This window comes from Pinus tabuliformis, chromosome 1_2 (genome assembly GCF_031772625.1).
Source record: "Pinus tabuliformis cultivar Carrire ecotype Pingquan chromosome 1_2, CPIR1, whole genome shotgun sequence".
Lineage (NCBI taxonomy): Eukaryota > Viridiplantae > Streptophyta > Pinopsida > Pinales > Pinaceae > Pinus > Pinus tabuliformis.
Window position 1 is genome coordinate 450,269,325 of NC_142298.1, and position 14,302 is coordinate 450,283,626.

General features: G+C 31.8%; 1 protein-coding gene across 1 annotated transcript; it reads left to right on the forward strand.

Annotated features, from left to right (window-relative positions):
* Positions 1-13,977, forward strand: LOC149206305 (cysteine-rich receptor-like protein kinase 2). The gene is made up of 8 exons (XM_089397651.1): positions 1-1,008; positions 1,070-1,192; positions 12,067-12,083; positions 12,626-12,737; positions 12,820-13,030; positions 13,137-13,371; positions 13,459-13,609; positions 13,705-13,977. The coding sequence occupies exons 1-8, from the start codon at positions 19-21 to the stop codon at positions 13,966-13,968; spliced, it is 2,103 nt and encodes a 700-aa protein (XP_089253777.1). The 5' UTR covers positions 1-18; the 3' UTR covers positions 13,969-13,977.
* Positions 13,978-14,302: the final 325 nt, after the last annotated feature.

Here is a 14,302-nt window from a genome sequence, read left to right on the forward strand (position 1 = left end):
TGTAATTACAGAGAGAAAATGGTTGAGTTCACATTCACAGTAAAATGCAAAATATTTCTCTTCTCCATGCTCTTACTACTAAGATTATCATTAGCTGTTGTTTATCTTCCCACTGGAGATAATCCATTTTCCTGTTGCGTTGGTGATTCTTACTCTAGTGGCAGTGCTCTGGAAGAGAACTTGAATGTGGTTCTGAATTCATTGGTTGAAAATGTGAACAAGACAGGCTACAACATTTCATGGTATGGCCAGAATGGAGATATGATCTACGGTCTTGCTCAGTGCAGGGGAGACCTTAATGCCCCTGCTTGTGGGGATTGCGTTTCAGAGGCTAAAACTGATCTGGGTCGGTTATGTAGCACTGTGACTGGAAGCATTTATCATGGGAATGGATGTTTTCTGAGATATGCCACTTACAACTTTTATTCAGAATTATCATATGAAAGTAAAAATGTAGTAGGATGCAATAAGACTGCCTCCAGTACTGGGGATGAATCTACTGCAAATGTAGTAGAAAAGGTTGTGAATGATGCTGTGTCCAGCAATGTGGGTTTCGGTACAGGGAAAGGGAGTGGCATTTATGCTCTGGCTCAGTGTTGGAGAGACCTTAGTAGCAGTCTGTGCAAAGAGTGCCTCAATTATTTTTATGGCCGTCTTCAGGGTTGTGAACAGGGGCAGAGCTTCAGTCACAACTGCATGATTCGCTATGAGGAATACATGTTTTACAATGAGGCTGCCCCTTCCCCTTCGCCCTCACCCTCCACTGGAACTAGTCCCTCTATTATATTGCCCATGCCTATACCCCATATATCGCCATCCAGCGGTCTTTCTAAACCGCCATCAAGTTCCAGTGGTCATTCCATACCGCCATCAAGTTCCAGTGGTAATTCTATACCACCATCCAGTGATCATTCTATACCGCCATCAAGTGATCCTCCCAGACCTTCAACTGATTCGTCTCTACCACAATTCAAGCGTAAGAGAAAGAATAGTGACTGTAATTATTGGGTAAATCTAAAGAGCATTTGCTAAAATTCAGCTCACTGAGCCGGACTGTTTCTTGGTGCAGGAAAAATTCATCACTCAAACGTGGGATTGGTCTTGGCTAGCCTCGCTCTTGTGCTGCTGCTGCTGGGACTGCTTATTTGGAAAAGAAAAGTTATTCAGCGACTCTGCAAAAAACCACTTCCAGGTACGTATTTGAGCTTCTGCCTTGGCCTTCGTTGTACATGTATGAAGTGAGATTTTTAAGAATGGGATACTCCACAAAGTCTTCTGGATGGCAGTTTTCTGGTCGGAATTTGGAAAAAATAATTAAAAAAATCAGAATGCTGTTGTTTAAATACATTCTTATTTTAAGAATGGGATATTCTACAAAGTCTCTTGGAGGGCAGTTTTTTTTGGTAGGAATTTGGAAAAAATAATTAAAAAAAAATAAAATATTGGTATTTAAAGTTTTTTTAATGGTGAAAATAGATTTAATATTATTAAAAAATTTCAAATTTTGAAGTTTCCCAATTATAATTTAAATTTTCAAAAATTTCTAACAAATTTTATCATATTCTTACCAAAATTTTTATTATTTTCTAAACTAATTTATGAATATTTTAATCTACGCATTTTAAAAAATAGTTAGGTCAAAATCCCAATTTTGTTTTGAAAATCTCATCGAAAAGTTTGGTGAACATTTTACAAGCTATAAATTGGTTACAAATTGGGTTATTTATTGGCCAGCAGAAGATTTTAGTTTCACATTCCAAATATTTTAAAATTATGGTTATATACCTCTATACGCTCATTTTTGTAATTTTATATTAAAATTTAATTTAAATAATTTAAAATTACCTTCTATAAAGTTAGGATAGAACAGCACTGCTTAATGCCTGAGATTAGGATACAAATCCCTGAAGTGTCCATCTAAATACATTTTAATATATTTCAACCAACATTTTAAAATATTCCAACCAACGACTAATTAGTATACAATATTAAGTTTGAATTATTTTATGTTAAATTATATATATGTATAGATATATTTAAATCAAATAATTATTTTTATTTTGTGATTGGTTTATATGGATGATTTTATATTTTTGGGAATTATTAAATTATGAATTAATGTGATAAATAAATAATTTGTAAAAAATCAATAAATTCATATTTTTATAAATTTATGAAATTATCACATATGTTTGGGAGTAAACAATGAAAATAAGTATATGTGTAAAATATGGTTCTTACATTAAACGATGAGAAAAAAATATAGAAGCATACAACCATTAAACAACAATTTAGTGGTGAAAAATTTTTTAGGGAAAAAAACTCTTACTCCAAAGCATGCTCAATGTATTATTTAGAATTTACAACAAAAAGTGCATATACATATTCAACGTGCCATGAACTAGGGTTTGTGGTTATCCTTAGGGTTTAAAGGTTTTTTCATAGCTACTTCAGGAGGAGTAATTGCCGTCTCCTCCTATTTCCATGTTGTCGCTAGAGGAGAGGGTGTCATAGACCTACATAAAAAAACTCAACAAGATTGGCAACATTCGGTAAGGAAATCCCCTGTAGTGCAAGATGACCGAGAACCAACAACCAAGAAAGGAACCAAGAGCAATGACAAGGGATTGAATGCTAATCAAAATTGGAAACCAAAGTCATGCATACCACAGGCAATGGTCAAGCCCAAATGTGAGATAGTCTCTTCAAGAATAATTGAAAACATCTAGTACATGTAGGGCCTTGTGCTTATTGGAAAATTTATGGGTATCTAGGAAACTAGACAAACTTTGGAGGGGTGGAACCATAACTTATGGCAATTAGAAGGTATTGCAGATCTTATATTAGGATCAATAGGGTTCTTTACTATAATTTTAATAACCTAGAGGACAAAGCAAAGGTCCTTCAAACTGGTTTGTACTTTTTTGACTTTGGAGGGTTGTATCTTTACTTTCAGATGAAAGGACTCTATCTAGACAAAGGAGACTTCTCGACATCTCCTGTATGGATGAGACTATACTTATTACCCCATGAGTTATGGGATCCAAAAATCTTAGAAGGTATTAACAATGCCTTAGGTTCATTCCTAATAATCTCAGAAGATACAAAACAAGGTAGGTACATCTCTTATGCCTATACGTGTGTCTAGATGGCTATTTCAAAACCCCCACTTACTTTCATTTGCCTTAGCTACTAGATCTAGCCAATTAAATATGAGCACATTCCTTTCCACTGCCATAAATTCCATGAACAATTACCATATTTTTATGGATTTCCAGTGAAATTTCTTCCAGGCCCTAGCCAAGCCAGAAAATGAAGTAGAATAGGATGAAGAACTTAGATTTTCCATGATGCCATTTGAAAGTTGTCAACGTTTCAAATCCAAAAGAGGATTCATCTTTGGTACAATGGTCAAAAGAAAGAGGAGGTACAAAGAATATATGAGTACAAAAATTCAAAGGAGAGGGAATGGTCGGTTGATAAAAAAACCCTAAACTTAAAAATATGAAAGCATTAACACAATGATCTTACTATAATATTGATAATTTAATTAATTAAATCCTAAGGTATGAGTTAAAGGTAAAAAAAATTCACATATTTTTCATGCATTTCAATTTTTCTTGTTGTGGGTCTACTCAAAAATATGCAAAGTGGGTACTCATTGGATGAAAAATTAGATTATGCATCCAATGAGTTCCCACATTTGAAATTTGAGTAAACCTATAAGGATATAAATAACAAATACGATGAAAAATCAGTTTTCTTTTTTTCCCTCCAAAAGTATTTACCCTTGGGGATGACATAATCATCTTAAATCTACTGGCTCTTTTAAAGTTGATTTTTGTCATTATATTTTTCATTTTAAGGCCCATTATTTACCTAAAAATTCCCCTAATGGGATTATCCTATTGCAACCAACCTTTCCTTATTCTCTTTAACATTGCCATCTAAACCAATATTTTTTTTTGAACATCTATTTATATCCAATGGGTTTTCATCCATTAGGAAATGGGACCAAGTCCCATGTGTCATTCTTTCTAAATATAGCCATTTCCCTATCCACGACTAATCTCCATGACTCCTTATCTTCCATATTTGTGCCTTTTTCATAATTTCAAGCTCATCAGTGTCAACAAATAAATAAAATGTATATATAATAGTATATATATATATATATATGTCTTCTTTGCCAAGTGGACCTACTAAAAATGTGAGTTGGAGTTTCTTCATCCTCTTTTGAACTCTCTAAAGCTTTCCTCTCATTAGATCCATCTTGAACTTGTTCATTTTTTAGTTCATATTTCTTAGTCATGGGTGGTAACTATTGAACCACTAACTTCTTCTTATCCTCTTCCAACTGCACCACTATGGTAGAAGGTTTAACTTATATAAAAATGACATTCCTTTCTACTCAGGATTTTCTAGCCATAGGATTCCAAATATTGTACCTTTTCACACCAACACTATCACTCATGGAAATACATTTCATAAATTTGTTACCCAATTTTGAGCACTTCACCTTAGGAACACGAACATATGCTTAATAACCAAAAACATGAAGATCTCAAAGTGAGATCTTCTTGCTTATTCAAACCTCCACAAAATATTTATCCACAAGAGTTGATGTGAACGTTAATCAAGTAACATGTTGTAGCAATCACTTTTTCCTAGAACTTCTTCTCCAAGCTAATTCCACTTAGCATATTCCTAGCATTGTCCATCTACATTGTATTTATCCACTCTATAACTCCAATCCACTGAAGGGTATATGGAATAATCTTATGTCTTTGAATGCATTCCCCTTACAAAGTTTAACCCAACCTGTCAAACATAAATTAATATCATTACTATTCCTCAACACCTTAATTTTCTTACCGATGTGATTTTATAAGATAAATTTAAGCTCCTTAAATTGACTAAAATCATTAGATTTATTTCTATGATAATATACCCATGCCCTTCTAGAATAATCATCAATGAATGACACAATATAACATTTATTGATTTTCTTCTTAGCATTTCTCTACTCTACAAATTTTAGAGTTTCTTCTACATAGCCATCTATGCTCAGCTCCATGAGACGGGGTTTTTCCCCCTCCATTAGCTAGATTGTTTCAAGAGCTATTAATAAATTTGGATCTATTATTACTACCCTTCAATCTCGTCATCTTCGAAATCCTTTTCGTAGAGAATTAGGTGAAGAGGGGTTTCTGGTTTCGTAGCAAAACCTTTGTTAGGTGCATTGTGGCAAGCTAGAAATATAGGGTATTTCCTACAAAAATAAATGCAAGATCCAAAATATGAGGTTAAATCTAGTAATATCGGAGGATATATCCTATATGTAGGATCATGCTCTGATATGCAAATTCATTGGATTATGGCCCTCTGAAAAGTCTCTGATCAGGTGGATATGAAATAAATGGACCTATAGGTTTATATAGAATTGGAGTTAGGGAAAAAAGGATTCCTCGTAGTCATTTTCTCCAGCTTGGAAGACAGATCAATCGTTTTTTAAAGAGGACCATATTTTTCAACACTGCAGGGCTCTTCATGTGATTTTGGAAGGAGCAATATAATCCAGATAACGAATATTTCCTTGATGCCTAGGTGTGGGTACATCTTTTTTCTCTTCCCAAGGAATATTGGGGGGAGAAAATTCTTGAAGACATCAACAACTTTTTCAAAGTGTCAGAGCCTACTAAGAGATGGAGGTAAACATCATATGCTTATATTTGTGTTTACATGAATGTCTCCTAGCCTCTTCCAACATTCATAGATATTTATTATCAATATAGTGTTTGGAAGAATTCTCTATATTATGAACATATCCCCTTTAGACATAGAATTTCTCAAAAAGAGCAAGATGATTTGGGAAAAGTCTCCCAAAGAAGAAGAAATTTGACTCCTTAGTGTACCTCAAATCTTGACCATATCCCTAGATATAGATATAGGTTTGAGTCTCTCTCCTCTCCAAAGGAGTCCCCAGAGGAAGAAAACATTCAATCAAGCATGTAATCAATGGAACAAAAATCCCATAACCCTTTATTGAATCTTACAAAGCCTGTGAAAAGGCCTCTTGAAGAGCTTCAAAAAAATCCATCACCATAGGAAATGGTTAGCTCCACTTTAGAAGAAGTTAAAGTAGAATCCCTTCCATAAGATATGGATCTAGGTGACCCATGATTGATAACCCTTGTAGAATAATGTTTTGGGAAAGATATGAAGGACATACCAGATCACTAAGCTATGGTTTTTTACAATTCCTATCTTTGAAACAAGGAAAGAAACCAACTAGGTTGAAGTTCTACATAGTTTGGTCTTGGGGTTTAAATGAAGGATTTCAAACCGATCTCTAGAAAAGACAAATAAGCCAAAAAACGAGGCTACAAGAGAAATAAGGCACAAATACAAGAAGACTATGAATATTTAGTCAATTCAGGGAAGATCATGCCAATGCCAGAGGCATTTCCCCCCTTAAAATCTTGAACCTTCAAGGAATTTTCTATGTAGTAATGATTATCATGGTCATATTTCGATTGGTTTTTATTGGTAGACAACTTACTAGTCTCAAGAATCTCCTGGATTTTAGTCCTCTTTTGGAATTCCAAGCTATAGGTAACTTTTTCTAAATAATGAAAAGATCCATTTACCACACAAAAAAAATCATCAATGAATGACACATAATAAAAACCCTTAGAAATTGAAAGAGCTTTAACTAGACCAAATGCATCATAATAAGTCAAGTCCAACAACATAGAATATTTATTAGGTCTGGAATAAAATTGAACATATTTTTGTTTTTCGTATATGCAATGCTTGCAAAATTCAAATTCAAAAGCACAGAAATAAATCAATCCATTGCCATTATTATTGTTTCCCAAACCCCTTAGGTCCTTCTCATCTATATGAACCAACCTTTGGTGATATAACATTGTATTCTTTGTAGGTAACTTGATTTTTGAAGCAAGAACTTTTTTGTGAGGTTTTGTTTATGAAGGCATAGATCTTATAACTCTTTGTTCTATAGAAGTTAAATAACTATTATACTCAATAGTGCACACATCAAGCTTTAACAAAGTTCTCACACAAAAACTTAGTGAGTACCATAGCTTCTTTAACCACATACACCATTCTTCAGAGAAAACAACCTAAATAATTGAATCATTAAGTGTGCCTATTGATAATATGTTTTGTACCATACTTGGAATATGCAAAAATTTACTAATCCCTTGTAGCCTTCCATTAGTTATTTTGATCAAGAATCTACCACAATCAGCTATGCTAAAAGGAGAGCCATCCCCAATGTATATTATCCCACCATCATATTTCTTACACACTGGAAACCAAACTTGGTGGAAGTGATATGGTAAGAAGCTCTAAGTCTATAAGCCATGTACTGTAAGCCTACATGAGTTGCAAAATATGCAAAAAAGATATCTCCACCATCCTCTTGAGGAATTTTTTTAGACTATTCATTAGAATCATTCTGTTCCTTCTTACTCTTCTTTTTCTCTTCCATGTGGTCCCTTTCAAAATGCATGACCTTGTTGTTATTCAACATTTTTCTTTAGACTTCCCAAGAGACTTATGTCTCCTATGGGATTTGGATTTACCATTTTATCTCATCTTAACTTTCTCATACAATATTCCATGAAGAACCAACACCTCATTAGTGAATGTAGATTTTTTTCCTCGCCTTCTCTGTAACAAAAACTTCATCAAGAACCAATGTCTTTGCAAATATTCCAGTGGCTATTACCAATTTTTCCCATGAATTTGGCAAAGAACAAAAAAGAGTCACAGAATTATCCTCCTCATCCATCTTCAATCCAACTAAGATCGATTAAGTCACAATAGTATCAAATGCATTTAGGTGCTTCGTTATAGAATCACCATCACCCATTCTTAAGGTAGACAACATTTTCCATACAAAAGGCTTATTAACCAATAAATTAGCTCAATAATAATATCCCAACTTCTTATAGAGAGTTATTAGAGTTTCTTTTGGAAACATTCAATATTAAATTGGTCAAATATATAATGATAAGGATTTTCACATTTCTCTCCAACACCACCAACTATTCATATTTCCTAAAAATTTATTTCTCTCTAGAAACTACAATTCATATATCTTGATCTATGAGAAGATCCTCCATCTTAATTTTCTAAATCCCAAAGTCAATAGCATTAAAATTACCCATTTCTAATCTAGTTTCGCTTGTCATATCCCAACAATAACATTTCCTTCTATGTAAGCTATGACTCAAACAAAGATTAAATAAAAAATCTTAACGGTGACACCTTGGATCCAAAGTGATTATATTTTGACACCAAATGAAAGGAAGTGGAGGTGGGGAAATGCTTCTTACACAAATCCAAGAAAGAAATGTGTGTAGAAACTTGAAATGGAATAGTTGGAAACATATAAAATAGATAACATATAATTAATAGGATGGTTTCCTAGGGAAAATCCTTATGGGAGAAAAACCCCAAACTCTAAAGTACACTTAGTGTATTATTAAAAAATTAACTGGTTAAAATACAAATTCTATGTGCTCTAAAAAACAATGTTTAGTAATAATATAATAATTCTTAAAAAATTGGTAACATAATAGCATTTGGTTTTCACCTTGTTGACAAATATCTTACCATGTTCATTCATAAAGGGGTTTTTCTAATCATGAAAAGTAGATTCAATATATTATAAGTATTTGGGGGGAAGATATGGGGTAGGGGCATTATAGGTATTAGGGCATATAAAAAGGGTATCATGTGAAAACAAGGGATATTTATTAAAACTAGGGGTTATTTTTATTAAAAAGATGTATTAGGAAGGAGATAAAAAAAAAGGGTTTTGGGATGGTCGTATGTAGTCCAACGGTTGGGATAATTACTTTTTTTGGGTAGGCTGGAGGGGGAGGGATCATCTTTGGCCCTAAAGAAAAAATAGTTTTGCAGTATGTGTGGGGTCTTAGAAGAGCTACAGATAACAATGCAAAGTTTCTAGCCCTATGGAAGGGTCTAGAGCTTGCTTCTAAATGAGGAATTGAGCATCTCAATGTCTATGGTGACTCCTTACTTGTCATTTGCCCATTTATAAAGGTGAAAAGACTATTTTTCCCTCTCTCCTCCCTTGATACAAATGATCCTAGCCTCAATGTCAAATTTTGAGCAGGTGAAATTTTATTATATCTACAAATATCTAAATTCAAATGTCGATGAATAGCAAAAGGATGGGCCAATATGAGCCAATGGATAATAGAGATTAATACAAGTCTAAGCTTATCTCTAGTCCCATAAATGATATAAATAATTATGGCATATGGATCATTGTGGGGCGATTTAATATTCCCACTCCCTAGAATTTTATTTTATATGGAATCTCTAGAGACTTCCACCTTAGTATATTAGTGGACTATTGGGCCCATCCTTGGCCAGGCTCTCTCATTCTCCAGTCTCCTCCTTCCATGGATTTTCACTTGTGGATTGTTCTAGAGAACAAGTGGCACTCACCTTCAATTGTGTTTTCCCTCTATTGTCTTGTCTATTTATTTCAACACGGTTATAAGTTATTGCATATTTTCTTAGCTGCATCGTCTTCTTCGAAATGTTTAAAGATAGATTTAATTCCTCCAACCTATGTGGGTTGTAAGTCATTTTCCTTCTGTCTTGGTGAGAATTTCATAGGGATGTGGTCTTAGTGGTTTCATATCGCCTTGTGCCATGGTTTGGGGTCTAATTATATATGGTTATCCAAGGATAGTTGATTTCACCGCTCGATCTCATGAGTTCCAATCATCAGTAGCCAAAACTTCATTATAGTTGATTGTGGCACTCTGGTTCGTCCTTCGCCTTGGTCTGCTTGGTATTTTCTTGCTCTCCTTTGTGCTCCAAGCTCCATGGATGGAATTGATAATAGACCTGATCTTCAAGGTGTCTTCAGTGCATCATAGCTTATTGATAAGCTCTTGGGCTCTATGTAGGTTATGATCACCACAATTAACAACTTGGGAGATATGATTGAGCGTTAATGTTGCTCATTCTAATTATTATTGGAAGAAAAGTTACTAGTGCACCATGCAGACATGGAGGAATAGCTGGATAGGATCAATGAGGAAATTTGATTGTTAAGTGCACAAGTGACGACTTTGGAGATTTTCGCTATCCATACTGAGAGAATTGCTAAGGATGGTAATGTTTTTGGTGTTCATCTTGGATGTCAGATGTCTCCCCACATCAAGGACTTGGAGGAATATGGCCATGGTTTGTGGTGAATTCTCCTCTCTCTTGAAGAGGCAATTTTTTGCTTTGTATTCTTTTCTACTTTTGTATGGTTATGTAATGTTGGCCTGCAAAGTTTGCTTTTTGTTGGGGCCTTCGTGTAGAATTTATGGTGAACATCTCTTCAGTATTAAGAGTATAATCAGTTAGGGTGATAGTAAATATCCTATTTAATCCTTTGAAGACATTCCTTTTGTATTTGACTCAGATGTAAGGTTATGGGCACAAATTCCAGTCTCTTATTAATATAAGTACCCTTATCCATTCCTTTAAAAAAAAAAATTGGGAGGTTTTATCAATATCAAGTGAGACTAGGAATATTATTTAATATCCCATGACCATAGGTGCTATGACATAGGTTGACTAAGTGGAGACCCATGCATAATAGTAAGTTAAAATTTATATTTTGTTGTCCTTGAATCCTAACATTCAATAAATATGCATGCTACAACCATAAACCATTTATGATTTTCCAATTCTACATGTTAGAAACCATTAATAAATAATTGATCAACTACTATTGCACAATCTACATTATTTGCTAATACTCATTTATTAATGATACATCACTTTCTAATACTCCAAAATTATTCATTACAATTAATTAAAATTCATTTTCCACTTAATACTTTACATATATTTTTCTATTACTAAATAATTATTACTTACTCTATTACACAAAATTGTAAAGTACATACAACTTATCCCAACAAAAATATATCTTGTGTAGATGTGATTTAACCAAATTTAGTAAAAATATATGAACATCGAATATGGAGGGTGTAAACTAACTAATAGACGAAATGTCTTTTTTTGTTGGAATTTGGCAATGCAATTTCTATCAAGATTGTGATTTCACTTTTGAATGCATAAATGGATTGAACACTTTAAAAAACCCCTAAAGCACTTAAACTTTGTAGATTAAACAACTTAAACTTATGATTCTTAAGAATCTCTACCAAATTTTAGGAAAAATTGACAATGAAAAAAAATAGAATTTGTAAACTTTACGAATAGAAAAACACAATGTATTTAACCCAACTTCATATGCATGTAATAGTGAAATTCAAACTTTAACATATTAAATTTCTCATATCAAACTTCATGGAACATGGTAAATCCTTTTAAATAATTGTAATTATTTTGGTGTATTATGCTTTTGGTAACATGTCAAATCTTTTTAAATAACTTAAAGTATTTTGGAGTGTTATACTTTAAGGAACATGTTTTTAAATAATTATGATTAGTGTAGAAACCAAAAAGATGACAACCATTGGAGAGAATAATTATTGATTTCCATGGATTTCATGATATATTTAATAAAAACTATTTAATATCACAAGTTTGTTGGTAGGATAAATTTTATATATAGGGGGTGTAGTATAATTTATAAATAAATTTGTTTTTTTAGGTATTTTTTCTGGTTAATTTTAACTAAATTTTAGCAATGATTTTTAAAAATTTGAATTTAAGTGTTTAATCTAAAAAATTCTAGTGTTTCGGTTTTTAGAGTGTTGAATCCATTTATGTATTCAAAAATATATTTTAAAAAAAAAATATCACATGAAATATCCAAGTTTTATGAAATATTTCATATTTCATCAATAAAAAAATATTCATATTTATATAAATATATATATATATATAAAAATTTTAAACTTTTAGAAAAAAAAATTAAAAATAAATGATATATAAGATTAATTATATTATATAATTTAAAAAAAAAATATTATATAAAAATTTATTGTCTTTTATCATTTTTTTTTAATAAAACGAATAAACAATTATATTAAAATATCTAAATTTATTAATATATTTTTATAATAAAATTTAAAAAACATTCTTTATTATAATTTCATACTTTTATATATTATAATTTTTTTTGTAATTATTGATAAAAATAATATTCTATAAATCACAAATAATTATATAAATTCTAATAAATAATCAAAGATAAAGTTTATTATAAAATATGTTTTTTAATATTATTAATTATGGAATTTATTTTAAATAATATTGAGAACATTTTATGTTTGTTTTGTTAAATAAAAATTGGAAACATTGTGTATCATATATGAAATGACTAATGTTTTGGGTGGACTTTCTTACCTTATCATTGTGGACACATCATTTTTTTATTTGTCTTTGATGATGACTTTTTTATTTGTCTTTGATGATGGGTGGAATATCCACTTGAAACATTGGTCGTTTTGTATATGATACACAATGTTTCTAGAAGAAAGATTAGCATAACATGAATTCCAATTATGAAAAATTGTATACTCATAAACATTTTTATACTTTATTTTGCAGATCACTTCAAATCATCATTCGACATTTTAACAACTATTTCCAAATCAAAATTACATTACAAATTTCAAACATTACAAATTGCTACCAATAATTTCAACCTTGCAAACAAACTTGGTCAAGGAGGCTTTGGTTCGGTCTTTAAGGTAATGTACTTTATCTTTTTGTACTATTTAGTTTTAAAATATGATTTATAAATTTACGTTGTAAATGTTAATATGTCAACAGGGAGTTCTATCAAATGGCAAGGAAATTGCTGTGAAGAGATTATTTTCCAATAAAGAAGATAGTGTGAGTGACTTCTTCAATGAAGTGAATTTGATAAGTTGTGTTCAACATAAAAATCTCGTCAAACTTCTTGGTTGTAGTGTGGATGGCCCAGAGAAACTCTTGGTCTATGAATACCTTCCCAACAAGAGCCTTGATCACTTTCTATTTGGTAATATTTCATAACTTTATAAACTTTATCATTTTCTCTACATTTCAAATATTGTTGTTGATGATTTTATTTTAATTATTTAAGATAAAATTGTGGTTTCCCATAGATGAAAATATGGGTAAATTGTTAAATTGGCAGAAGAGGTTTGCAATTATATTAGGAACTGCTAGTGGGCTAGCTTATCTTCACCAAGAATCAGATATACGCATCATCCATCGAGACATAAAAGCTAGCAATATTCTACTAGACCAACATTTCAAGCCTAAAATTGCAGATTTTGGGTTGGTTAGACATTTCGCTGAAGATCAAACTCATCTTAGCACAACAATCATTGGAACTAGGTAAAAGCACATTGAGAAGATCAAATTCTATTAAATGAAATATTAGTAAAAAAATGTGGTTGACACTTTTTTTTTTTTTTTTGACAGAGGTTATATGGCTCCAGAATATCTTGTGCATGGAAATTTAACAGAAAAGGTTGATGTCTATGCTTTTGGGGTGTTAGTTTTAGAGATCATTACTGGAAAAAGGATTAAAACACCTATGGATGATGATGGCATGCCATATCTCTTAACAATGGTAATGGCTTCTTTGTAAAAGCAAATAATCTTCATTACTTCTACATATTTTTATTTTTTATATATTCAAAAATCTATAATACATGTGTTTTGCAGGTTTGGAAGAATTATTTGTCAGGTACACTTTCAAATGTAATTGATCCCAACATCCAAAAAAACTACGAGGAAGAGGTGTTGCATGTTGTTCATGTGGCTTTTCTTTGCACACAGGTTTCTGCAAAATTGCGCCCTTCTATGTCCAAAGTTATTATTTTCCTCACTACTAAAAATATAAGTTTGCCAATGGCTACTCAACCCCCTTTTATAATTATGGACCTTTCACAATCAAATGCAAGTACAAGTGTTGCAACAATATGCTAAACATATAGTGTTTTTCTCCCTATGAATTCAATGTCGTTAAAAACCATTTCAACAAACTCTTTCAATCCATTTTGAAAAAAGAGTGGTTTCATGGAATAATGCAATCCAATGTTATGGTTGGTATTATCTTTTGTTATTACTACAATAAATTGGTTACACTATCTTGGAGATAGGTTTCCAAACTTGGATTTTTTTCTTAATAAGGTTCCTTATTTAACTTTGAATCATTTATATTTTCTTGCAAATCTTAACTAACATGAATGTATGATTTTCAAATATTTGAGCATTCATATGATTGATAAAAGCATTAATGTTAAGATCATTCACATAAATG

Bases quoted from the DNA above. Each gene is read 5' to 3' on its own strand.
- LOC149206305 (XM_089397651.1), top strand. From the start codon at position 19: ATGGTTGAGTTCACATTCACAGTAAAATGCAAAATATTTCTCTTCTCC. The intron at 1,009-1,069 runs GTAAATCTAAAG...TTCTTGGTGCAG, and splicing joins ATAGTGACTGTAATTATTGG to GAAAAATTCATCACTCAAAC. The intron at 12,738-12,819 runs GTAATGTACTTT...ATATGTCAACAG, and splicing joins GCTTTGGTTCGGTCTTTAAG to GGAGTTCTATCAAATGGCAA.